The sequence below is a fragment of the Felis catus genome, chromosome C1, assembly GCF_018350175.1.
Source record: "Felis catus isolate Fca126 chromosome C1, F.catus_Fca126_mat1.0, whole genome shotgun sequence".
Taxonomy (NCBI): domain Eukaryota; kingdom Metazoa; phylum Chordata; class Mammalia; order Carnivora; family Felidae; genus Felis; species Felis catus.
In genome coordinates, this window is record NC_058375.1 from 192,409,326 (window position 1) to 192,435,738 (window position 26,413).

At 38.9% G+C, this 26,413-nt stretch overlaps 1 protein-coding gene across 1 annotated transcript in view; it reads left to right on the top strand.

The window, feature by feature from the left end:
• Nucleotides 1-26,413, top strand: part of CPO (carboxypeptidase O) — a 41,839-nt gene that overhangs the window by 9,386 nt on the left and 6,040 nt on the right. The window contains exons 3-10 of the mRNA XM_045033693.1: nucleotides 4,620-4,707; nucleotides 6,902-7,056; nucleotides 17,720-17,819; nucleotides 19,877-19,978; nucleotides 21,479-21,583; nucleotides 22,631-22,741; nucleotides 23,869-23,959; nucleotides 25,864-26,066. Of these exons, the coding sequence (XP_044889628.1) occupies nucleotides 4,620-4,707; nucleotides 6,902-7,056; nucleotides 17,720-17,819; nucleotides 19,877-19,978; nucleotides 21,479-21,583; nucleotides 22,631-22,741; nucleotides 23,869-23,959; nucleotides 25,864-26,066 (955 nt within the window). The remainder of the gene's footprint in view (nucleotides 1-4,619; nucleotides 4,708-6,901; nucleotides 7,057-17,719; nucleotides 17,820-19,876; nucleotides 19,979-21,478; nucleotides 21,584-22,630; nucleotides 22,742-23,868; nucleotides 23,960-25,863; nucleotides 26,067-26,413) is intronic.

A 26,413-nucleotide genomic window follows, 5' to 3' on the forward strand; every position in this document is an offset into this window, starting at 1 on the left:
GAGGTTTGCCCCAAATCATATGGCTAATAAATGGGGGAACAAAAATTAGAGCCCAAGGCTTCTGACTTTTAACCCAGTGCTCTGTACATAGTCTATCTAGTAATGCACTGAGATTCTGACAATGAATGTAATAATCTCTAGTAATCTGTAATGATTTTGCTAAATATAGTCAACAGGAATGAAAGGTTAGGGCAATGAAGCTGGGGGAAAATCCAGAGAAGAGAAGAAAGCCTGTTCTAATTGTGTTGCCTTTCTTTTATACATACATGTACATACATACATATATATGTGTACATATGTGTATATATATATATCTTTGCATATATATATATTTATAGCTTTACTGAGATATAATTGACATATAACATTGTGTAAGTTTAAGATGTATGACATATTGACTTGATACACTTATATATTGTAAACTGATTACCACCATAGAATTAGCTAACACCTTTATCATGCCACATAATTACCTTTTCTTTTTTTATGACGAGAGCATTTAAGATTTACTCTCTTAACAACTTTCAAGTATATCATATAGTATTCTTAACTGTAATGACCATGCTGTGCATGAGAATCCCAGAATTTAGTCATCTTCTGACCGGAAGTTTGTACCCTTTGCCCTATATCTCCCCATTCCTCCCACCTCCTGTCCTTTGGTAACCGCCCTTCTACTATCTGTTCTGTGAGTTTGGCTTTTTCAAGATTTCGTATGTAAGTGATATCATACAGTATTTATCTTTCTCTGACTTATTTCCCTTAGCTCTCATGGTCCATCCATGCTATCACGAGTAGCAGGATTTCCTTCTTTCTCATAGATGAATGATATTGTATCATATTAGTGTGTGTGTATATATATATATATATATATGTATATATTGTGTGTATATATACGTATTGTATGACCCAGGGTGATGAATCAAAAGTGTCTTGTTGTTGTTTTGAAAATTAGTTGGTGGTTAATGCTGAGTGAAATACCATCCAACTGGGAAAGAGACAGAAAAGTATCCAAAGGGCTAATTCCCAAGGTAATTGCCCTTACCACACCTTGGTTCTATGCCCACCCCTCATCCAGACAGGTGGCAAAGATTTCTGGAGGAAATCCAAACTCCTCCCATCTCCTTGCCCTCCCGCCTTTCCTGTTGACACTTGAGAGCATGTATTTCTTCCCTCTGCTCCTCTTCCTGTCCATGATGATCTACATGAAAGATACTTTAGCACGAGGGAAGGAGCAAAGTTTATCATCTCCCTCCTTGAGGACCCTGTCACACAGTACTGTGAACACATTTGGCAAGGCAAGCGAACAATGAGACAGACGACGCTTGTTTTCTAAGCCAACGAGTATGGCGTGCAATCTAGCCAGCATGTGATTTTCTGTAGTTCACTGGCTGTTCTGGAAGCCTGGTAAGGACTGGCTGTGTGGGATGGTCCCTGCTCTTCTGAACTTCTGTTTTGTCTGTTTCTGCGTCTAACTATCCGCAAAGTCCAGAAAGACCCCTGTGACTCAAGAACAGTTGTATTCATTTATTTTCATTTGTCCTGGGGTCTGGTTGATGTGTTGGCTGGGCCATCTGAGAAGCAGGTGTCACGATGAACTTGGAAGTGGAAGAGATTTACAGGGGGTAATCCTTGGGAAAGACAGAAGGGAGAGGAGACAGGAAAAGGCAAGGACAGCCTTCAGGGCATGACCCAGATCTGACAACTGTGAAAAGTGAAGGGCAGGAAAGAGGGACTGAGTAAGAAAGGCCTCAGACTGTAGTGCAGCTCCAAAAAGATTGCTAATAGAGGAATCCTGCACAGGTACAGTGGTAAGCCCTTGTGCCACTTCTGTGTTCAGTCATTGGTTAGGGAATGCCTCTTAGGTAGCACTGAGTCTCAGCTTGAATGCTGAGTCAGACTCTGAAAGTACTCACAGCCAGAGACTGGCAGCAGTTTTTCTCTTGAAAGTAGATCTCAATCTGCTGGCATAATCACAGCTACCGCATCCGGCAGAAGGAAAGGGGATGGTCACAGAAAATTAAGTGCCGAGCCATAAAGGTGAGAGGCTGGATCTAGCCAATGGATTTATGCCGTCTGTCGATAACAGGCATATAGATTCATGCATCCCTCCATCTACTCCTGCATGCATGCATCCACACGTCCACCTACCCACCCATCCACTCATCTATTGTCTTAGATGACAGCAGCATTCTCCGAAGCTTCTGTCAGGACACGAATGTATGCTAGGTGCTGCCACACAAACCAAATCTAGAGTTTGCCTCTTCTGCCACTAAGGCCATCATCTCTGAGTGACAACTAGCTTGTGTCTCCCTGCAATCTGCCTGCGTCCCTACTTGTGACCATAAGTCAACCTATTATCCATCTGAGACCAAGCCCTTAAACACAGTCCACTTTTTGCCTGTCTGACACACCTCCTTCTTGCTTCCTGCTGGTATTTTATTCCACTGGGTGGATGATGATTCACGTTCCAGCCCTTTGACCCAGTTGTGAAAGTCACATCACCAGGCATAAAACGTGCATGGCGAGCGATGAGTTTTACTGCAATGTCCATGGGTTCAAGGTCAGTGGAAAAAACTAAGGAGCAGCAGAGGTGGTGAACTGGCTTGGCTGTATAACTTTCAATTTTTAAGCCACTCAAGTTGTTTACCTTCAAAATGACCCTGGTCTTTGTTATTAATATTTCATAGAGCTTCTTTGCAACAAATATGGCAATCAGCCATGGGAAATCATGGACCTCGTTCTGAGGCCACATTATTTTGGAGGATGAAGACGGTGGAAATGTCTAGGGTTTGGCATGTAATAAAAAGAGGTTGATCTTTTAAACAAATATTTCTGCCAATTACAACGTAATCATCCTCCAAATCAGTAGTCGCTAAGATTCTTTCATTTCTTTAATCCTATTACTTATTCTCTCAAAGAACATGGGTCTCACCATAATAGCAACAAATTCCCATTTTTTTTTCCCATAAAACAGTGTTTATGGTTTGGCAGGTCTTCTCTCATGTGGGTTTAAAGAACCACATGTGTTTGTGAGCATGCTATCGCGTAGTTTAAAGAACATAAAACTTGCGGTAACAGTTTTGGGAGTAAATTTTATTGTTATGGCTTTAAAACACAATCAAATAGAAACAAAAATTCCATTAGTAGTTGAATATCGTAATAATAGAGTTGAGGATAAATTTTACTGTTATAGGAACTATAAAACAGCAATAATAAAAAACACTACTATTGTGAATAAATTGTTTGAGATGACTAACTAGAAAGCCATAAAACACAACAGTGAGGAATAATCTAATCACTGGGAAAGATGTGATAATAATTCACCCTTGTTAGTGAGGAGTCCAGTGGTCCCAGTTCATTGGCTCTGGGTGCTCTAGGTTACTGGTTTCATTCCATAAGGTTGCAGAAAGATAATCTTTGGCCAGTGAATTGGCAGGAAACCACATACTGCAGTGCATTTGGACACGAGGATTGAGGAAAATCCAATTACCAGCGACTGTTAGGAAAACCCTGTGTAGCAATGCCAAATGTGCTTACAACATATTTCTAAAATTTAGTTTATTTATTTATTTTGAGAGAGAGAGAGAGAGAGCAAGTGCATAAGAGAGAGAGTTAGGGAGGGGCAGAGAGAGGGAGAGAGAATCCCCAGCAGGCTCCACACTGTCAGCTCAGAGCCCGACATGGGGGTCTATCTCATGAACCATAAGATCATGACCTGAGCTAAAATACGAGAATTGGACACTTCACTGACTGAGCCACCCGAGCACCCAAGTCTCATAACATAGTTTTAAAAATTATTTGTAGGCTTCTAATAGCAATTTGTATATATTGTTTGTGCATTTTCATGTATTTCTTATTTTTATTTGTGTTCTTTAGCTTCGGAATAACTGCATAGAGTCACATATCTGATGGAGGGGGAAGCCTATTCTAATCTTACCTTTTATTTGGACTACCCCCATACTCCTCTCTGCCTCTCTGCCTCATGGCAGAGAGGGACTGGAAAGAAAACACCCTCAACTCCTCTCTTCCACTCTCCCTCTGTGGAACTCACAGCTCCATTAAAACCTGTGCTTCAGAATGAAGACTCTGAGATGGCTGCTCTGTCCCTGCACTTGGGTGAGGGGAAAAGTGTCGGGTGTTGCATCTTACCTCTCATGCTGGACATCATCAAAATTTGAATTCAATGGTTTGCCTCCCTCTCCGTTGTTATCTGATTTTTTACTAGATAGAGACATATAGAGAACAAACTGAGGGTTGATGGAGGGGAGGTGGGTGGGGGGGATGGGCTAAATGGGTGTCGGGCATCAAAGAGGGCACTTTTCAGGATGAGCACTGGATGTCATGTGCAAGATGGTTCTACTCCTGAAGCCAGGATTACCCTGTATGTTAACAAACTCAAATTTAAATAAAAAAAAAAAAATGAATTCAAGATATCTGACTTGACAATATCCCAAAGGGATGGCGGAAGATCATAACAATGAAGTTTCCATTAGGCAAGCTATGCTGATGCAGTTTTCTATACTCGCTGCCTCCACTTTCTCACTTTGCTTTCCTTCTTTAACCAACTCCAGTCAGGCTTTTGTCCCTACCACGTGTTGACTGAAATTGCTCTTTTCTAGGTCTCCAGGAGCCTCTATCCTGCTGGATGAGACTGCTAGTTCTCAGTCCTCATCTGACTCCACTTCTGAACAACATTTGGCCCAGCTGGTAACTCCCACTTTCTTAAAATGCTTTTCTCACTTGGCTTCTGGGATACAACAGTCTCTCAGTTTTCCACCTACTTCACTGGCTGTTCTCAATTTCCATTGCTGAATTCCTCTCTTCTCCCCAGACCTCTAAATGTTAGACCAGCCCAAGGCTCAGTCTTCGTTCTTGCCTCCCTGATCTATGTTCACACCCTAGATGAGCTCCTCATGTGGCTTCAGGCATCGTCTTTTGCAAGCTGAAGAGTCACAAATTTATGCACCCCACTCCAACTTTCCTCAACTCCAGCCTGCCATTGTTGCTGCCCACATGACAGTCCCCTGGATGTATAATAATAAGCACCTTCAACTTATCAGAGCCAAACATAATTCTTGAGTTTCCCCTTCTTCAAATCTCATCTCCCTCAATTTCCGCCATCTCATAAGAAGTCACCACTAGTCATTCCATTTTGTAGTCCCAAAGTCTACGAGTTTGAGTTTCCTAATTCCCTCACACTTCATTAGTATTCCATAAGCAAGTTTGTTGAGTCTGCTTTTAAAATAAATTCCCAGTGTGGCCATGTCACATGATATCAGTGTGACTGACTAACCCGAGGTCCCATCATCTCTCCCTTGGACTGCTATGGTGTCCTCCCAGCTGGCCTCTGTGTTTCCATTCTTGCCTACTCTCTACACTGCAGCCAGGCAAACTATTTAAAATATAAAAGCAAAACCTTTGCAGTGATTTCTTGGAATAATATTCAAAGTCCGTACTATGGCTCATGGTCTCTACAAGACCAGCGCCCTTGCCTATCTCCTTGACCCCATCTTCCATCACTCTCTAAGTCCCACTTCACTCAAATACTGGCTTTTTTCCAGTTCCTCACTGGCACCAAACTTATTTCTTCCCGGGGACCCCTACACATGCTGCCCCATCACCTAGCATACTTTTCCTACAACCCTTTGCATGAACCATATCATTTAGAACTTAGCTCAAAAATCATCTTAAATAAGGGGCTCAGTAGGTTAAGTATCCAACTCTAGATTTCAGCTCAGGTCATGGCTTTGTGGTTCATGGGTTCAAACCCCACATTGGGCTCTGCTGACAGATCAGAGATTGCTTGGAATTCTCTCTCTCTCCTTTCTTTCTCTGCTCCTCCCCTGTTCACGCTTACTCTCTTCTCTCTCTGTCTCTCAAAATACATAAATAAACATTTGAAAAATATTATCTTAAATCAGGACAGACCTCTCCATCTCAGTATAGTCTTGGCCCATGATCACTCTCTAGCTCCTTAATTTGATCCCCTTTACTTGAAATTGTACTTGAAATTGTTTGCACACGTGCTTATTGTTCTCTCCACTCTATTGTGAATTCCATAAAGCAGAGTCATGGTCTGCCTCATTCATCTTTGTTGTTTTCATCTTTGTACTAATGCCAGGTGTGTAGTTGGTATTTGTTACATTGTTGCAGAATGAATGAACGAATAAATGAATGAATACAGAGCACAGGATTTAGACTAAGTCCCCAAATGCCAAAGACTCTGTTTAAATCCTCCACTTCTCTGCACGAAAGCTTGCCTTGCTCAATTAGACTTTTAACAACAATCTTAACTTGAACTTTTACTTGTTAGTGATCACTGAGATTCAGGCATATCCTGGGTTTGTCTGGAAACATGGTGGGGTGTGTGACAGAGTCCTTTATGTGAGAGGGGTGTGTGGGAAAATCCACTTGGAAGGGATTTAAAATGTGTTCACTGCTCAGATTCAGAGAGACCTGGATTTGTTTAAGAAGCTGGTGGGGTGATTTCTCAGAACAAGAGAAGGAATTTGACCCAACGTAAAGCGTTAAGAGGGGAGTGGAAATCCTGATAATAACCACACCCACCATACCCAGAGCAGAACACATACAACCCATTCTGCTCAGAGACCTGTGTGGAGAGAACAGCAGGAATAATCAGCTTCTAAGTAAATACAGGTGATGGGGATGCCTGGCAGTGAGGACTTCACGTAGGGAAGAACTTCTTTCCGGATCTAGTGGAGCCAAGAGGTTGTGTGAATTTGGTTTTCAAGGAGAAATGAAAAATAAAATGGTAGGGTTTTCCACTACTTAAGAAAAAAAAAAAAGCTATTTGAGGACACGATAGAGTTAATAAAGCAACTGCTCACATAAAATTCTGCTGAGACATCCATTAACTGACTTATCTTATCTTGATTGTGAGAGCCTCTGCCTTTATGCATTCTCAGAGGTGCTTGGTCCATTAGCCTGCAAGAGAAGCCCAGGATTATCTAGTTCTTTCTGCAGGAGAATGAAGCTGCTGCTGGGGACCCTTTACCTCTTGGGCATCCTGGTTCCTGAGGAGCTGGGATATGATGGGTGAGAGTGACGTGGGAAGAGGGGCTGATTTATCTTGATTTAGACCATCTAAATGGAAGCTTTTTTCAAGATCAGTATAGCTGGATTCTCCCCTCTGCCAACCCATATGCACCTACCATGAAATAAGAATAATAAAGATTGTGGAAGTTTTGTCATTCAACGTTACTCTAATAATCTTTGAATAAATAGATAAATATCTGACAAATATTTTCCAACATGACATATGATAAATACCAAAGATATGTCATGTGTGATTGAAAAAAGGAAATATTAATGAAAATTCTGTATCCTTTATTTACAGGTTCATAATTGGTAAATAAGATTATGCTAATTATTTGAGAAAATGTTTAAAAATGTTTAAAATTTCACCAAGATATAGTTATTATTGTTTTTGGATATATGGATAGATTCAGTACTATTGTCAGAATTTTTCTGTTAAATTGTATTATTGAAAATTTCCTTTGACATTCATAATTCATTTAAAACATATTGCAATCATTAATAACACCCCATCATTTGTACCCTACGGGGCATATGCTTGATTTCTACTTTGTCATTTTTACAAATAATGCCATGGTGAGCATCCAGCCACATAAAAATTTTTTGCAAGTCTTTGATTATTTTCTTACTATAAGTTAGAAGGAGAATTCCTCATTCAGAAGCTGAGGAAAATGTAAGAATCATATTGCTTATTGCCAAATTGCCCTCTAGAAAACTTGCATCGGTTTGTGTGTGAAAATATCCAGTTGGATTACTTTGCATTTTGTTGATTTCTAATAAAATTTTGTGGATTTTGTCTTGATTATTACTCATTTTATTAGTTTATAAATTGCCTGTTCGTATCATTTGCTTATGTTTGTGTTCTTTCTCTCTTCATAATGAATCATAACTTTTTAAAACATGTAATGTATATCAAATCTGTGTGTGTCGCGGGGTATAGTTTTCACATAAAGTGTGTATTTTCCTTTGTTCATGCATGGTTTATCCTGCTCATTTGGCATATCTCATCAAGCATGCATGGTTGTAGATAGTATTTTTTCCTTTTGCTTCATGGTTAAAAGAATCTTGCAATAAACTCACTCTCACACAACAGGGAAGTTCACTCTGATTTTTGTCCCAGATGAACAGTGCAATCTCAGCTTATCTCTTAGCTTGATAGGAAGTCTTATTTCAGAGATATAGAGAGAGTCTAGGATCTTTCCAGTGCCAAAACCTCTTTGAACAGTCCATCTCATGTTTTCCATCAGTTTACTTGGTTTCATATATATGTATATATGTGTATATATATATATATATACTGCATTTATCAGTATATATATATAAAATATATATATTATATATATTATCATATATATAATATATATTATATATATTATATATGATCATATATATCATATATATTATATATATGATATATATGATCATATATAATATATATATATATATATATATACACTCCATTTATCTTTCCACCTGAGGTTCTTCCTTCACAAATTAGAGACAAAGACTTGCATACGTCATGGGGCTTTGATTGGGAAAAAAATCAACTTGCTTAAAAATATCAAAAGCCTTAAAACTTACACGTTGTTTCAAGTAGTAACTCTGTCTCTGAAAACTTATATTGAGAAAATAAGCTAAGCACAGAAAGAGTTTTATGCACGGAGATGTAGCTTTATTAATAATATAAATATTGCATAAAATATTATAATATTTGGAAACAACCTAAATGTCCCATATTAGGTTATATACATGTTGATATATGATCTATGATAATGGAGTATTACTTATCCATTAGAATAATGATTATGAAAAAATTTTAATAGAATTAGAAAAAGCATGTTTTATGCCAAAAGCAAGGTGCGGAATGGAAAAATGTAATAAAATAGCTAGAAAAAGAAGAGAAAAAGTATGTGCCAAAATGGTCATTGTTATCTTTGGATGGTGATTTTCCCCCCTTTACCTTCAACTATTCATTTTGTGAATTTTCTTCAATAAAGATGCATAAAACTTTTATTGAAAAAAATATTTTTCAAGCCCAGGTTAAATTAGGGGAATGATTTGGCTCAGGCAATGGGACTCTGACGAGATGACTTCCATCGGATAACTCAAGTGCAGCTGTGACTGCTCTTAAGGAGAACATTTTAAATCTGCTAGTCTTGGTCCTTAGTGACTGCTTGCATCTTCATTATTATTTACTAATATAAAATAATGTCCACTTTTTTTTATGGCTCTTACCAACTCAAAACATGGGTTACCTGCCATTTTTGATACTCTATTCATTACATGTGATGCAATAAAGGTCCAGAAAACCTATGATTAACAAAGATTACAAGCTTTGCAATCTTTCTTTTGAGCATTTAGGGAAGTGAACTCCTATATACTGCATACTCCCAAGACAGTGTCAGTCTGTGAAATCACTTGGGATTTAGCAATGTGACCTAAATGCTTGAAAATATTCATCCTCTTTGACCTATTAATTTTTCTCCCTGGGATGTAGCTCAAGGAAATAGTCAGAAATGAGCACAAAGATTTATGCAAAAAGTCATTAACTCCAGAATTATTTACAATAGCAAAAAAACAAAAGGAGAAATAGATTTAATTTGTAGCATAGATGACAATGTTTAAATAAGTGATGCTTAGTAATATATACCTACTGTGAAATATTATGCAGTCATTAAAACCAATGTTTATAAAAAGTTTTCATTGGTTTGAGGAAATGCTTCTGGTAGATAGGCAATACAAAGGAGTAAAAACAAATTTTATGTAGATATAATCTGCATTGTGTTTAAGAAAAAAAAATGTGCACGGATAAAATACAGATAAGAAATATGCCAAAATATCAACAGTGGACTCAGGGAGATGGGATTATTAAGGATTATTCCTTCTTTCTATTTTCTATTTTTCTCCTCTCCATACTTTCTAAATTTTCCATGGTTAAGTGTATGCTAATTTTATAAGAAGGGAAAAAACGTTTGAAAATACATTACTGTCATGAAATATTCATGTAACTGTATCCTTACTAAGTATTGAAAATACAAAATTTGCCTCAGTGTTCATTAGATTTTTGCCTCTTTATGCATTCCAGTCAAAATTCCACTAGACAATCTTTGATCCACAGTATTTATTAATAATGTACCCCAAAGGATCATTTTCTCTGTTAAACATTTCATGAATTCCTATTCAAAAAGAATACACAAAGTACAATAATCTTTTCATTTGATCGGTGAGATGAGACTGGTGATAATTTGGGGGATTAGCCAGCTTTTCTTCCCTCTCTGCATGCATTATGCATCATCCAAGAAATCGCCTAGAAACAAGGAATTGCCTTTTCTAAGTATATGGTTTAAACATTGCTTGAACGAAGTATTTGGGTTTCTGAGATTTAGGTATTGTGTTTAATCTCATGTAAAAATGATAAGCACTCTTAATATCAGATGTTTTCACTCAGATCCCATACGGTTCTTTTTTTTCTTCCTCTTTTCTTTTCTTTCTCTTTTTTTTTTTGCATATTAAATGAACTCAGTCATTCAATGTTGGGTTTAATAGGCAAGGTACTCATACATTTAGCAGACATTAGCTAGGGGAGAGCCACATGTTGGTTCTTGATGGTGTCCAGTTACCTTTAATTTCTTCCCTTCTCTATTGTGGAATTGCCAGGGAATATCAACCCAACTGAAACAGGAACTCACCAGGGACCAGCCCTGTTTTTTGTGTACTCACTTTCCTACCCTGCTGAGTAGATAACTATGATAAATACTCAACCGTAAATGCTGAACTATATGAAGGATGGAACAGGGTCGCTCTTGAAAAGTGACCATCTCTGTCCCAACAGTGTTGTGAAAGCCTCTCTGATGATCTCATTTCTGGGCCAGACTGGACAGGCAGGACAGCCAAAATGTGAGGAAAGATGAAGGGAAGGCTGAAAAGATATCCTTCTACTTTGCTTCATTTCCTCTCTCCCTCTTTCCAGGAAAAGCACTAAAATTGTTTTCTAGTGACTTTATAATGCTCGTACTTATTTTGCTCTCTTCATAGTCCAAATTAGAGCTAGACAAAGTTTTAAATGGGCTAATAAATATTTTATGCTGATTCCCTAGGGTACAATAAATGCATAATTTACCTATGTAACAACATCTTCAGAATAAAACAACAACCTGGGATAATAGTATTTACCTTAAGGATTTTTGTCAGGATTAAATAAGTGTATATATATGTATCAAGTTCTTTGAACAGTGTTGGCACGTATAATTGCTCGCACAATGTTGGTTGTTATTACTGGCTATTCTCAGGTTAAGAATTCTCCCTCCTTTGTCTCCAATACACTTAGTGTACCATTTAACTGGTAGTCAATCGGGCACTTTCCTTTTCACACTTTATGGCTTATTATTTAATGGCTGAGTATTTATGTTTATTCCCTTAAGTAGATTTTAAGGTCTGTAAAAACAAAATCGACTTTTCTTTTATTATTATCTATTACTAATTTTGCATACAGTACCAAGAGCACCCATCTCTCGGGTTGTTGAATGAATTAAGTAAATGCTTTTATCAGTGCCTAGCATATAGTGCTCAATAAAGAATAGCTGGTATCATAATATATATATATATATATATATATATATTCTGATTATTTGATAAAGACATGAAATGTGCCCTTGAACATTTATGTGTAGATTGAATTTTTATTAATTTAAACACACCAGGGGTTGTACATATTTTCTTTACAAGATGATAATATGTTTTGTTGATCAACCTCAACATATTGCTTGCATCAGTATATATATTTTATATTAGAACTGCTCACCCTGAATGAAGCACTCTTGCTTACTAAAAAAAAAAAATCAAATGAATGATAAATATTAGAAACAAATCCCTGAATAACATGTTGTTTCTTAACTATTACAATTTTAATAACAGTTATTTCTTTTAATCCCCTAAAATTCATTTTCATTATTTTAACTGATTATTTAGACAATCCTATCTCATGAGATATTCATTTGCACAGAGTGAATAAGGTAAAATTCATACTGTTATTAAATTTAGAATAATAATTCTTATTAATATTAGCTATTCTTATAAATATTAGTAACAATTAAAAATAATAAATGTGGTTCCAAGTTGAAAGCCATGGAATTATGTTAGAGAGATTGATTTCTATTACAGTGGGTAATTGTGGTACATGGTGCTAAATGAACCAGATTGAAAAATAAAATTTAGTCAATTCAGTTACTGGAGTTCTGTAGCTATGAATGGAACCTGAGTTTTAATTAATTCTTTCAAAATATTTTGTTGCTCAGTATTGTGTGAAGACAATACCAGTTAGGTGGCTAAAGTATTCTCCACACAATTTTTATTTTTAAAACGATTGCAGCTAAATAGCGTTCTGCTTTGCTTTGTTTTGAACTACTAGTGTGCCTTAACGCCGATCAAGCATTAACTAGTTGTCAGAATTATGCTCACTGTAACATGGATAAGTGTATTAATTCATTTAGTTTTCGTAAGAATCCTTTGGGAAGGTATGGTTATTCCCGTTCTGCAGATAAGGAAATGAAGGTTTAGGGAAAGGGCAGATATAATACCACGAATGTTCAGAGGGAAAAAAAAAAAAGAGAAAATAGATAAAAGTCATTGAAACATTAACTAATTCAATCTCTGACACATCCTTGCAGTGCAAGGTCACAATCCAAAAGTTCACACCCCAGCTTCTCCAAAGGCTCCCATCCTAGTGCTCTTAATATGATAATCACTCCATACATATTTGTTGGGTGAATGAAGTATCAGTTGGTATGTGCTCATAATGAAAATATTATATACTTCTTGCTTAAATAAAGCCTTTTAGCTAGGGAACTAAAATATTTATCAAACAGTTGCATGACTTAGAGATAGGGTACTAGCTGTTTGACTTACTAGTTCTGCAACCATTTGCAAGTTACTGAATTTCTCTTGGCCTCAGTTGTTTTATTCATAAAACATGGGTGATAACATTTCACAGGGTTGTAATGAGAATAAATTATATAACGTGCATGAATATATTCTCTTAAGTGCTGGCACAATATCTGACATAGAGGAGCGGAACTGAATAGTTTTATTAAACTGTTTATCAAAAGATGAAGAATATATAGACAATCTGAGTAGGCCTATATTTATTAAAGAAATATAATTAATAATTAATACCTGTCCAAAACAGAAAGCTCAGGCCCCAATGGGGCCTTTGATGAGTTCTACCAAACACTGAAAGAAAATTTTACCAATTCTGTACAGTCTGTATCAGAAGATGGAAACAGAAGAAATACTTTCTGACTTATTCAATGAGATCAGCATTACCCGAATACTAAAATCAGAAAAACAGCATTATGAAAAAAACACAAAACAAAACTACAGATCAATATCTCACATAAACATAGATATAAAAATCTACAACAAAATACTGGCAAGTTGAATCCAACAATATATAAAAATAATTATACATCACAGCCACCAACTGAAATCTATCTCAAGTGTGTAGAGCTGGTTTAATGTTTGATAATCAACTAATGCAAATCCATCACACCAATAGGCAAAGAAATAAAAACTCATGTGATGCAGAATCAATAGATACAGAAAAGGCATTTGACAAACACTGGCACCCATTCCTGATAAAAACTCAGTAAATTAGGAATAGAGGGGAACTTCCTTTACATCGTAAAGAGTAGCAACAAAAAAATCTACAGCTAACATCATACTTCACGGTGAGAAACTAGAAACATTCCGCTTAGATTAGAAACAAGGCAAGGATGTCCACTCTCACAACTACTTTTGAACGTTGCACTGGAAGTTTTAGCTAACACCATCAGACAGGTAATGGAGATAAAAGGTATACAGACTGGGAAGGAAGAAAGAAAACTATGTGCACAGATGACATGATCACCCATGTAGACAATCTGAAAGAAGTGACAAAAAACCCATCCTGGAATTAAGAAGCAATTAAGCAAGGTTGTAAGGCACAAGGGTGATGTACAAAAGTCAATTGCTTTTTGTATATAACAGCAATGAATAAGAGAGATTTGAAAATAAAAGCATATTATCATTTATATTATCACCTCCCAAAATAAGATACTTAGGTATAAGCCTAAAAAAAATATGCACAAGATCTATATCAGAAAAGCTCTGATATAAAACTCTAGTGGAAGGTATCAAAGAAGAACCAAATAAATGGGGAGATGTTCCATATTAATAGATAGGAAGGCTCACTATTGTCAGAATGTCAGTTCTTCCCAAGTTGATCTATAGATTCAATGAAATCTCAATAAGAATCCCGGAAGGTCATTTTGTGGATATTGGCCAACTGATTCTAGAGTTTATATGGAGGGACAAATGACTCAGAATAGCCAACGCAATATTGAAGAAAAACAAAGTTGCAGGACTGAAACTACCTGACTTCAAGACTTATGATAAAGTTACAGTAATGAAGACAATGTGGTATCGATGAAAAGAAGAGACAAATAGATCACTGGAACAGAATAGAAAGCCCGGAAATAGACCCACGTAAATATAATTAATTGATCTTTGACAAAAGAACAAAGATAACACAATAGAGCAAAATAGTCTTTTCAACAAATGGTACTGGAACAAGTGGGTATCTACATGCCAAACAACAAAAAGTGAATCTAGACATAGACCTTATACCCTTCATAAAAATGAACTCAAATTGGATTAACAGACCTAAATGTAGAATGCAAAACTATAAAACTTCTAGAAGATAATGCAAGACTTTAAATACAACACCAAAAGCACAATTAATGAAAGAAATAATTGATAGCTTGGATTTCATTAAAATTAAAAAACTCTACTCTGCAAAAGACAACGTCAGGAGAATGAGAAGACAAGCCATAAACTGGGGGAAAATATTTGCAAAACATGCGTCCGATAAAGGACTGTTATTTAAAAATATACTAAGAACTCTTAAAACTTAACAATAAGAAAATTAAAAACCTAAGTTAAACATGTGCCAAAGACCAGAACACATACCTCACCAAAGAAGATCTACTGATGGCAAGTGAGGGTACAAAAAAGATGCTCGACATCATGTTATTGGGGAACCGCAAGTGGAAACAGTGAGATACCACTACATACTTAGAATGGGCGAAATCCTGAACAGTGACAACACCGAATGTTGGTGAAGAAGGTAGAGCAACAGGAACTCTCAGACATTGCTGGTGGAAACACAGGATGGTATAGCCACTTTGGAAGACAATTTGGTAATTTCTTCCAGAACTAAACATACTCTTAACCATATGACCCAGTAATCATGTGTCTTGGGATTTACCCACATGAATTGGCAGTTATGTCCACACAAAGCCCTGCACACAGATGTTTGTGATATTTTTGTTCATGATTGCCAGTTAAGCAATTAAGATTGTCCTTTGGTAGGTGAATGGAGAAATGAACCGTGGTAATTCCAGACAATGAAATGTGAGACAACTCTAAAAAAGAAATGAGCTATCAAGCCATGAACAGACATGGTGGTAAGTTAAATGCATGTTACTAAGTGAAAGAAGTCGGTCTGAAAGGCTACACCCTGTGTAATTCCAGTTCTGTGACATTCTGGAAAGGGCAAAACAATGAAGACAGTAAAGATATCAGTGTTTGCCAGTGGTTGGGGGATGGGGGACAGGGATTAACAGAGCACAGAGGATTTTTAGGAGAGTGAGACTCTATGATACTACAATGGTGGATACAGTTCATCATACATTTGTTTAAATCCACAGAATGTATAACACCAAGGGTAACCCTAATGTAAACTATGGACTTTGAAAAATAAAGATGTGTCTGTTGATGTTGGTTCATTGAATATAACAAATGTTCCACTGTGATGTGGGTTACTGATATGTGTGTGGGAGGGCTGGTGGTGGATATATGTGTGTGTGTGTGTGTGTGTGTGTGTGTGTGTGTGTGTATGCACACATATATGTATCTATATAATGGAGTATTGTAAATATACAATACTGTTGGAGGATTTTTTTTTTAACCACAATACCCGGGATTTGTTGTCTTGCCACTTCAAAGAATGAAGAGGTGGACACAAAATGAGCAGCAGGCAAAAGTTTATCAGAGTATAAGATTAGAAAGGAAGAATAGCAGGAAAGCTCTCTTTACAGAGAAGGGACATTCAGAAGTGAATGCCCCAGGACTATAGGCAAGGGTCCTTGTCTTATAAGGTTCTGGTCAGCCCTCCCCCTCCCCTTCACTTCTCCCTTGTTCCTTCTCCTGTTCTACCCTTGTTGGCTAGGTGCTGAGTTCTCCGTCCCTGATTGGCTAGTTTCCATTGTATGAGGGGTGGTTTCTGGCAGAACCTAGGTCTTTTGTCAAATTCCTGAGGGAAATCAGAGGTGGGGGGGGGGGGTCTCTTACATTCTTAAGAGGAACCTTAAGCCTTGAGGGGGTTTGCTGTGGTCAGACACTCCCAGCATTGTTGCAAAATATGTGTCCCCCCACCCCCACCCCGTGAACTCAGATCCTAACCCTTTCCTCTCTGCCTATTTTAGCCTATCTTCTCCTATTATAATACATGTGTTGAATAGTCCTCAGCCGTAAAAAAGAATGAGATCTTACTGTGTGCAACAACCTGGATGAACCTAGAGGGCGTAATGCTAAATGAAATAAGTCAGACAGAGAAAGACAAATACCACATGATTTCACTCATATGTAGAACTTAAGAAACAAATCAAACGAACAAAGAAAAAAAGAGACGAACAGAAAAACCAAACTATTAAATTCAAAGAACAAACTGATGACTGCCAGAGGGGAGGTGAATGGGGATATGGGTGAAATAGGTAAAGGGATTACGAGTGCACTTATCATGATAGGTACTGAGAAATGTATAGAATTGTTGAATCACCATATTGTATAACAGAAACTAATGTAACACTGTATCTTAATCATACTTCAAAAACATTCGAAAAATAATTTAAAGAATACTGCAGGCTCTTCAATCAGGCTGTCAGTTATGGTCAATCCCAACACATTCCCTGTGACTCAATTTCTTCATCTCTGAAATGGGGATACTATGAGTACCTATCCCAGAGTGGTCAAGAGAAGTGAAGGAGATTTAAATTGCTTGAGTGTCTCCCTGGGTGACTCAGTCTGTTAAGCGCCCGACTTTGGCTCAGGTCATGATCTCACGGTGCGTGAGTTCGAACCCCATGTCGGGCTCTGAGCTGACAGCTCAGAACCTGGAGCCTGCTTCGGATTCTGTGTCTCCCCTCTCTCTCTGCCCCTCCCCTGCTGCCGTCTCTCTCTCTCTCAGAAATAAAATAAACATTAAAAAAAATAAAAAAATTGCTTGAGTGTCTCATGATAAGTTTCAGTTCAATAAATCATAGCTGTTACTTCTTTTATAAAGTTAAAAGTATGTTCGTCTACAACATCTTACTGAATTATCTCAGCTTCCTTGCAAGATTGGGGTGGCTGTCCTCCCCTCACTCAACTGATGAAGAAACTACAGTTTGGAGAGACTCAATGGTTGCCCAAGGCCCCACAGTCAGTAAGTCACAGCGAGAAGACGCTAACATTGACTTTTTCTCCTCCAAACCCTGTTCTCATCGCTTCTGACCACCTTTTTATCAGCTTTTCACTGTTCAGGACATCCGAGTGTCTTCCCTGCTTTCAGTCTGGCTTTCTTCTGCAGATCCCTAGCACAACACAGACGAGAGGTTGTGGAAGAGACAGTGAGCCAGAGGAGAGGCCTGGACGCCTATTCCTATACCAGATATCACCCCATGGAGGAGGTGAGCAAGGACACAGGGAAAATTTTTTTAAAGAAATATTTGTATTGCTACTAAGATGTTGTTGTTTTTGAAACTGGATACAGGAAAGAATTAGCTACTCTATAGACATATTTGTGACGTTATGCCAAGCTTTTTTCGAAGTATAAATTGTCTAGAAATAGAATCTCTGGGTTAAAGGATAAGCACATCTAAATTTTTATATAAATGCCCAAGTGGCTTTCCAAATAGGCTTTATCATTAATTCTCTCTGCATTTGGGGGGGGGGGTCTATTAATAATTTGCAGAATTTTTTTTCAAAGAATGCAGGAACAAATTTACACATTCTTCTGTAACAATCACCCTCAAGCAGTGAAGATTCTAAAAATTTGAAGAAGGCACAGTAAGGCCCCTGGAAAGATTATGCTCTGGTATCAGGAAAGGTCACACCCGCCTTGGCCACTTGCTCTGTGACCTTGACCGAAACATTTAACCTCCTTGATCCTCAGTTTCCTCGTCTGCGAAACAGGAAATCAGTACCTATCTTGCAGCTTTTCTGTGAGAGTGAATGGAATACACTGCACTACATCTGATTAAACGATGAAGGGGGGCGCCTGGGTGGCTCAGTCGGTTAAGCGTCTGACTTCAGCTCAAGTCATGATCTCAGAGTTCATGGGTTCGAGCCCCACATCGGGCTGTGTGAGGACAGCTCAGAGCCTGGAGTCTGCTTCGGATCCTGTGTCTCTCTCTCTGTCCCTCCCCCACTCACACTCTGTCTCTCTCTTTCTCAAAAATAAATAAACATTAAAAAAAAAAACAATAAAGACATAATTGCTGCTGCTGTGCTGTTATTTGTAGCCCTCCCACGGCTTAAGACACCTTCATCTGACTCAATGCCATCAAGAAGCATGCACAATACCCACGTGATAAGCTGTTGCTCTCTTCAGTTAACAGAACTGAGTTGAAAAAACCCCACTGACCTATTACTAGTGTTATAATAACGAATTTTATCTGCAGATATTCCATGTATCTCAACCGAGATACAAATTCTTTGAATAGAATATTATCCCAAAGTAATTATTGCTATTTACCATAACTCTTATGGAAGAGATGTTTCAACTATACAGATATTGAGTGTGGGACTGTCCCACACTCAATAGGATAATGGCTATCCTAATATATTTTATGTTTACGAATTCCCTTATTCCATTCACCATTATAGAATCCCATAGTACTGACATACAGGTGAAGGTATAAGACCCTGCTTTTCCAAGCATGGTATAAGACTTTTAATTAAATCAACATCCATTCAGGTCTCCTCACATGAATCAAAATGATTGATTTGGGATTGATTGAGGAACTTCTATTGGCATGTTCTGTAAAGGGCATATCCAGCTCCTCTCTAATCTTGGATCCATGGGCATTAGCAAAGGATATTGCTGGGATCCAAAAAGATCCCCCAAAAGCCTGACTGAAACTTCTGGCATGATTGGGTACCACATGGAAGCCTAGAGGTGTGTGACCATTTGAAGGACGTGTTATTGTATGATGTTTCTTTAAAAGTTTTTTTAATGTTTATTCGTCTTTGAGAGAGAGAGAAAGACAGAGTATGAGTGGGTGAGGGGCAGAGAGAGGGAGACACAGAATCTGAAGCAGGCTCCAGGTTCTGAGCTGACAGCACAGAGCCCAACACAGAGCTCAAACCCATGAACTGTGAGATCACGACCTGAGCCGAAGTCAGTTGCTTAACTGGCTGAGCCACCCCACCCAGTTGCCCCAGTAGGATGTTCTGATATTCCCTGTTATCAGTGGATTATTGAAACTATGAATTCTCAATAATTTATTTGTAAAGTTCAATAAGGTGTTCTAAGATTGGGTGGCAGAGTAGATCTTTAAAGAAAATGGGAGGCAGTCAGTGGTAGTTTATTTGTTGAGTCTTGTAGTTTGTTTAGCACACAGTCGTTGTAATGTAGAACAAATAGTCCAGAGTTCAGTTTCTTAATGAGAGAAGCAGTTATCTTAATTAGAGGCAAGCAAACGATTTTCTTATTGATATCCGCAGTCCTTCCTGACTGTTTCAGATCTATCAGTGGATGATCCAGATAAGTGAGAAGTACGCAGAAGTCGTGACACAGCATTTCTTGGGAATGACCTATGAGACCCGGCCCATGTATTATTTGAAGGTGAGTGAGAAGGCTGAGAATTACCTTAATTCCTTGGTTCACTGCCCTATTACCACTTATTGTAGACATATTAATTTACAAAGCACATTCCCAAATTTGAGAGTTATCTATAACTACAAAAAAATAAGTTGTATTGGCTCTGAAATAGAATTTACTCAGGAATCGAGTGAATGATTGGTTCATTCACTACCTACTTGATTTTCAATAGGCCATCAAACTCTGAGCTAAGTCAGCCAAAAAAGATGTGTAAATATCCTCTGCCTGGGGCATATTTTAAAGAATAAGGAAGCAATAAAAAGAAACTAATCACCAAATACACGCACTCATAAAAGGGGTAATTATAAAAGAGAGTTAAGATAAAAGGTGGATTAGGAAATATGCTGGCAGTTTTGAAAATGGGTGAGGTTAGAAGGAAAAGGTTCCTTGAATTTGATGAATCCAGTCTTGTATTTATCTCAATTTGTAAATTTCTCATTGATAAAGAGGGAGAGTCTTGATCAACCTCTTCCAAAGGCTTTCAATGACTAGAGTCTAGGCCATTTACATTCAAAACAGATATGACTGTTACAAACTTGGGAGTGTTCACAACCTCTTTTCCATCAAAGGGAATACACACTTGCCAGGTTAATCCCCACTCACCCCACCCCTCTGAAAGGGGAGGGGATCTTTCTTACTGGAGTAAGGCTGAACTGATGTTCAAGAATGGCACAGGGAGAAAGGAAAGAAGATTTGGTTGACTGGGATTGGAAGAGTCTCTAAGGAATAGGGGAAGTTAATGAATTTAGTAGATATTGTAGGAGGTTATGTATTTGGATCCATTCACAGTTTCAAGAAGTTAAAAAATTTTTTTAAAGTATTTATTTTTGAGACAGAGAGAGACAGAGCATGAATGGGGGAGGGTCAGAGAGAGAGGGAGACACAGAATCTGAAGCAGGCTCCAAGCTGTCAGCACAGAGTCCGACATGGGGCTCGAACTCACTGACCATGAGATCATGACCTGAGCCGAAGTCGGGTGCTTAACCGACTGAGCCACCCAGGCACCCCAACAGTTCCAAGAAGTTTAAATGAAGACCCGGATTCATTTTTAACTACTTGAACCTTACCTCTTGTAGGTACTTTACCACTCTGAGTGAATCCTATGTGGTAAGCCTTTATAAGGTTTATAAAGACTTGGTCTCCTGGTTTATAACTTGGGGGTTTCTGCCTTTATTTATAATTAGGAAATAGGGGTGAAGGGAAGGCCAGGCTTTGGGTGGGGGACATGGGGAGTCAGAATATGGTCCTAAGAATAGCAGCCAAGGTACCTAGCAGGAGAGCAAGGACAGCCATGGAAAGGGTCATATTGGTAAATGTCTCTGCCATCATCCCTGCCTCGTGCTTGGAACCACAGAGTTGAGGAAGAAAGGGACCTGTGGGGGAATAAACAAACCCTGATAACTTTGCACAGTGGCTTATGATTATAAGCAATTGTTTGGTAACAGAGTATGAATGTCCCTCCAGATCAGCCAACCATCCAATAATCCCAAGAAGATCATTTGGATGGACTGTGGAATTCATGCCAGGGAATGGATTGCCCCAGCTTTTTGCCAATGGTTTGTGAAAGAAGTAAGTGTCTTTAGCTTCCTTTTCTTTCCTTTTCTATTTTTATGCTTATTTATTTTTGAGAGGGGGGGAGGAGCAGAGAGAGAGGGAGACACAGAATCCAAAGCAGGCTCCAGGCTCTGAGTTGTCATCACAGAGCCAGACACAGGTCTCAAACTCACAAACTATGAGATCATGACCTGAGCTGAAGTTGGCCGCTCAAATGACTGAACTACCCAGGCGTCCCTCTTTAGTTTTCTTATAACGGTTAACCACCCAACAAAATACCTGTCACAACAGCTATTTAGAAAGCATGCTTCTTTCACATGTAGGCATGAATTACTCCTTCACCCCGAGGAACATGGAATGTATAAGGAACTTTACTGAAAACTGGGTTAGGTATTCTGATCTCTTTTTAGTGGATCCCAAATAATTTTTACTGGAAGGTTAACATACCTAAATGTATATGACAATACACCTTGGAAGTCAGAGATGAGTAAAGCCTGGTGCCGTCTTTTTCAAATAATTTTGGGCAGTTTTTCTAACACTAGGATCCCTACTTTTTCACCAGCAGAAGGAGCATGGAGTGGCTTCTTCAGGGGGTCTGTTGTATGGATGGAGAGATTTAGCATGTGGAAAATACCTTGCTCAGTGAATTGTTACCTATTAGCTGGACCCTATAAGTCTTGAGAAACCAACAGAAAGATACCTACAAAGAGTAGTTCTCAAAGTGCGGTTCCTAGATCAACAGCATCAACATAACTGGGAACTTGTTAGAAATGCAAATTCTTACCACATTAGACCTAGGGAATTAGGGGTAGGGGATGGAAATGAGGGAAGAGAGCCAGGATGTGTATATTTTAACAAGCCCTCCAGGTGATTCTGATGCACAATGAAGCTTGAGAACCACTACCATAACAAACAGGACAACTGAGGCAGGCTGGAGGGTAGAAGGGTAGAAGTTCCATGTGCAATCAATCACCTCTTGTAATTAAGTTGAAATTGTTAGAAAATTGAAAGAAAATATCTCTTCCCAGGAGCATTCCAAATGTTTCTCTCTTAAATTTTCAGATTCTACAAAACTATAAAGACGACTCAAGGATAAAAAAGTTGCTTAGAAACCTGGACTTTTATGTGCTTCCCGTTCTGAACATAGATGGTTATATCTACACTTGGACAACTGTGAGTATGTCGAGTCTGGTTCTGGAATGAGTTCACGAACTAGATCTTGACTCAGGTTCGTTTTTCTGACCTTAGTCGTTGGAGCGACCAACATGTTTTGTGGCCATGGAAAGAAAGAAACCCCATTTGGAATAAAAATCAACTCAATAATGTTAAGCCAACAATCTACATCAGGTTTAGGATTGAGAGAGCTGAGGTCTTTTTACAGTTGAAATCCAACACATATTTTTATGTTTGTTTGTTTTTAACGTATCCCCAGTTTTCCAGCCAGAGTTAACGTTTCTCCAATTCCAACTCCACCTCCTTAAAGTTTGGGGATTGCTTGCCACATTGGTGTAAGATTCATATGCTGCCTAGTATCCACCTAGTTTTGAAGCATGAGGGGCACAAATGATATATAAACTCTAACCCAACTTCCATTTTTCATTGTGATCATTCACACAGGGAACCAATGTCTCATAAGGTTTTTAGTTAGTAGAAAGCTTCCTCTTTAAAATCTCACTAAAGCATATCACTCCACAAACAAGAAGCCCTGTTTCTAAAGAGTATCCATTCCTCCCTCTCTCCCTTTGCTCCTCCAAAAGCTGTTCCTGGGACCCCTTTCTCTGCAATAGCCTTTCGGCGTGGGTGTGAATCAAATTCTTTCCTCTGAGCTTGTCTGGAGAAACTTGTCTTTATCTTCATCTCTGCTCATCAGTCTTTTGCTTCCAGAAATGTGCAGAGACCATCACTGATACACCTGGAACAGCCCTTTTCCATCTGCCAAGCTATTTACCTTTCATCCTGTATCGCTCGGACATAAAAAATGACTCTCTGAAGCTATCCCTGATTAAGCAGATCACGTCCACCAGGCACTGCTCATCTGCTCATGAGGAAAAGGCCATACTCCCTCCAATTTGATGGTTTACATGTAGGTACGCTTGAATTGTACAGGTGTTTCTGTTATTAGGGGTTGCTGGCCCCTCTGTGAGACTAAAAATTACATGCACAAGCTTCATTATGTTAAAGGCAAGTTTTTCCAGACAATCCTAGAGAATATTTTTATGTTTGAGAGCCACCCAATCATTACCAACACTGTGATTTATGAGACCTTAGAAGAGCAGCATCTCTGTGTTCCTCTGTTACAGGATCGGCTTTGGAGGAAATCCCGTTCATCACACAATAATGGCACATGTTTTGGGACAGATCTCAATCGAAATTTCAATGTATCGTGGTGCAGTAAGTACATGTTTAGTAGATGACCTGCTGAACAAAAAGCAGAGAGGAGAAGCTAGGACCGAGGTGAACTACTAGAGATATAATTTACAAAAGTAGACAGCTAATTTTGCACAACTCTCTGGACTTCTTGACCAGTGTTTTTGTTCTAAGGAATGACATCTATATAGTAAGAACCAGCAACACTCAAATGCAGGACTCTCATCAAGTGGGATGGGGTAAACAAGGGCAAAGAAAACCTAGATCAAAGTGAATATGTTTGAAATCTATCACCTTATTTTTACTTCTTTTTTAAAACTTCAGGGGCGCCTGGGTGGCGCAGTCGGTTAAGCGTCCGACTTCAGCCAGGTCACAATCTCGCGGTCCGTGAGTTCGAGCCCCGCGTCAGGCTCTGGGCTGATGGCTTGGAGCCTGGAGCCTGTTTCCGATTCTGTGTCTCCCTCTCTCTCTGCGCCTCCCCCGTTCATGCTCTGTCTCTCTCTGTCCCAAAAATAAAAAAACGTTGAAAAAAAAATTAAAAAAAAAAAACTTCAATTCTTTTTTTTAAGTTTATTTATTTTGAGAGAGGGAAAGAGAGAGAGAGAGAGAAAGGGAGAGAGAGAGAGAGAGAGAGAGAGAGAGAGAGAGAGAGAGAATCCCAAATAGGCTACACACTATTAACATGGAGCCCAATGCTGGGTTTTTCTCATGAACCATGGGATCATGACCTGAGCTGAAATCAAGAGTCGGACACTTAGCCAACTGAGCCACCCAGGTGCCCCACACCTTATTTTTAAATATACGAATTATCATAAAGAAAAGTCAGAGAATTATCCGTGCAGATTATTTTTATAGCAGGGAGGCAGAAGTAAATAAGGCAAACATTTCTTTCTTAAAGCATTTTCATGTTTCTGAATCTCAACATGCCCAAGGAATCAGAAGCAAATAAAGAGGTAAAAAAATAGTTCAGAGCAGTCTGGTTAAAAACCAGATGGTAAGGGTTAAAATTCAGACTTGACAGCTGTATGGTCTTGGAAAAATTGCTTCATCTTTCTCTGCTTTAGTTTTCTCTTATTTAACATGTGGCCTGGGGGGGGCCCCGGGTGGCTCCGTTGGTTAAGCATCCAACTCTTGATTTCGGCTCAGGTCATGGTCTCATGGCTCCTGAGATGCAAAACCCCCATGTCGAGCTCTGCACTGACAGCGTGGAGCCTGCTCAAGATTCTCTCCTTCTCTCTCTCTCTGCCCCTCCCCTCCTCTCTCTCTCTCAAAATAAATTCATTAATTAATTAAACTAAACTAAGCTAAACTAAGCTAAATTAAGCTAAACTAAGCTAAAATAAAATAAAATAAAATAAAATAAAATAATAAAATGTGGCCCGTAGTCATACCATCCAATCGGTAGATTGTTGTGGAGATTTGATCAGTTTCCACAGAGGAGGAGCCAACCACAGTGCCCAGTGCGGACAAGGTGTGCGGCTGATGGTCCTTATACTATCAGCGAGAACAGGCTACTGCGTCCTTGCAAAATAACCCTCACGATATGGAAGCCAGAAAGTCAGTGAAAGAGACTTAGGCCAATAAGGCTATGGCAGAGCCTGACCTAGGAACCCACGAACTGGTTCCCAAACGTCTGTTTCAGGGCCCCGCACAGATTTAAGTAAAAGGAATGCCATTTCATTTTGCATCGCCCTCCGCAGCCCATGGAAGCGTGGAGTTTGTCTCTAAGTCTGAACGCCGGCCCTCCTGCCTTTCTGTGTTCCGCCTTGAGTGACCATCCTCGTTCGCGAATTTGTCCGGAACTAACTTCGACAAGCCAGGAAAAACCCTGATTCCACCCACGGGTTGCCCTGAGCAAGGGTGACTCCTTGTCCTCAGTTCTCAACTGGCATCATGTTGACCTCCCCGTGGTGTCCCGTATATTCCAGGCATCGGCGCATCTAGAAACTGCCAAGATATAACGTTCTGCGGGACAGGACCGGTATCGGAACCGGAGACTAAAGCTGTCTCCAGCTTAATAGAGAGCAAGAAGGACAACATCGTGTGCTTCCTGACCATGCACTCTTTTGGGCAGCTCATTCTCACTCCTTATGGCTACACTAAAAATAAGTCCAGTAACCACGAGGAGCTGGTAAGCCCACAGCAGCAGAGGCTTTAACAAAAGCCTCCATGGGACCCCTGCCTTCCTTTCCTCGGTTTCCATTTTCGAGATTTTGGCTCCAGCCCCGCTTTTGTTCTCCCGGCTCTTCCTTATTTTCTTTCGTCTGCTTTTTACACCTTGCCAGACGCCTGCTGGGAAGGCTTCGGGTTAAATGCTGCTTTACTTACCTTAATTAACTACCTGTTTCACAAAGTGTCAAGTTGGGAGACATCTTAGGTATTCGTCTATAATATAAATGAGACGATTATGTTAATAATCTGCAGGAATGTGCTTTCATTTCTGTAAATTCTCTTGAAGCTCCGTTCAGCAATTATAGC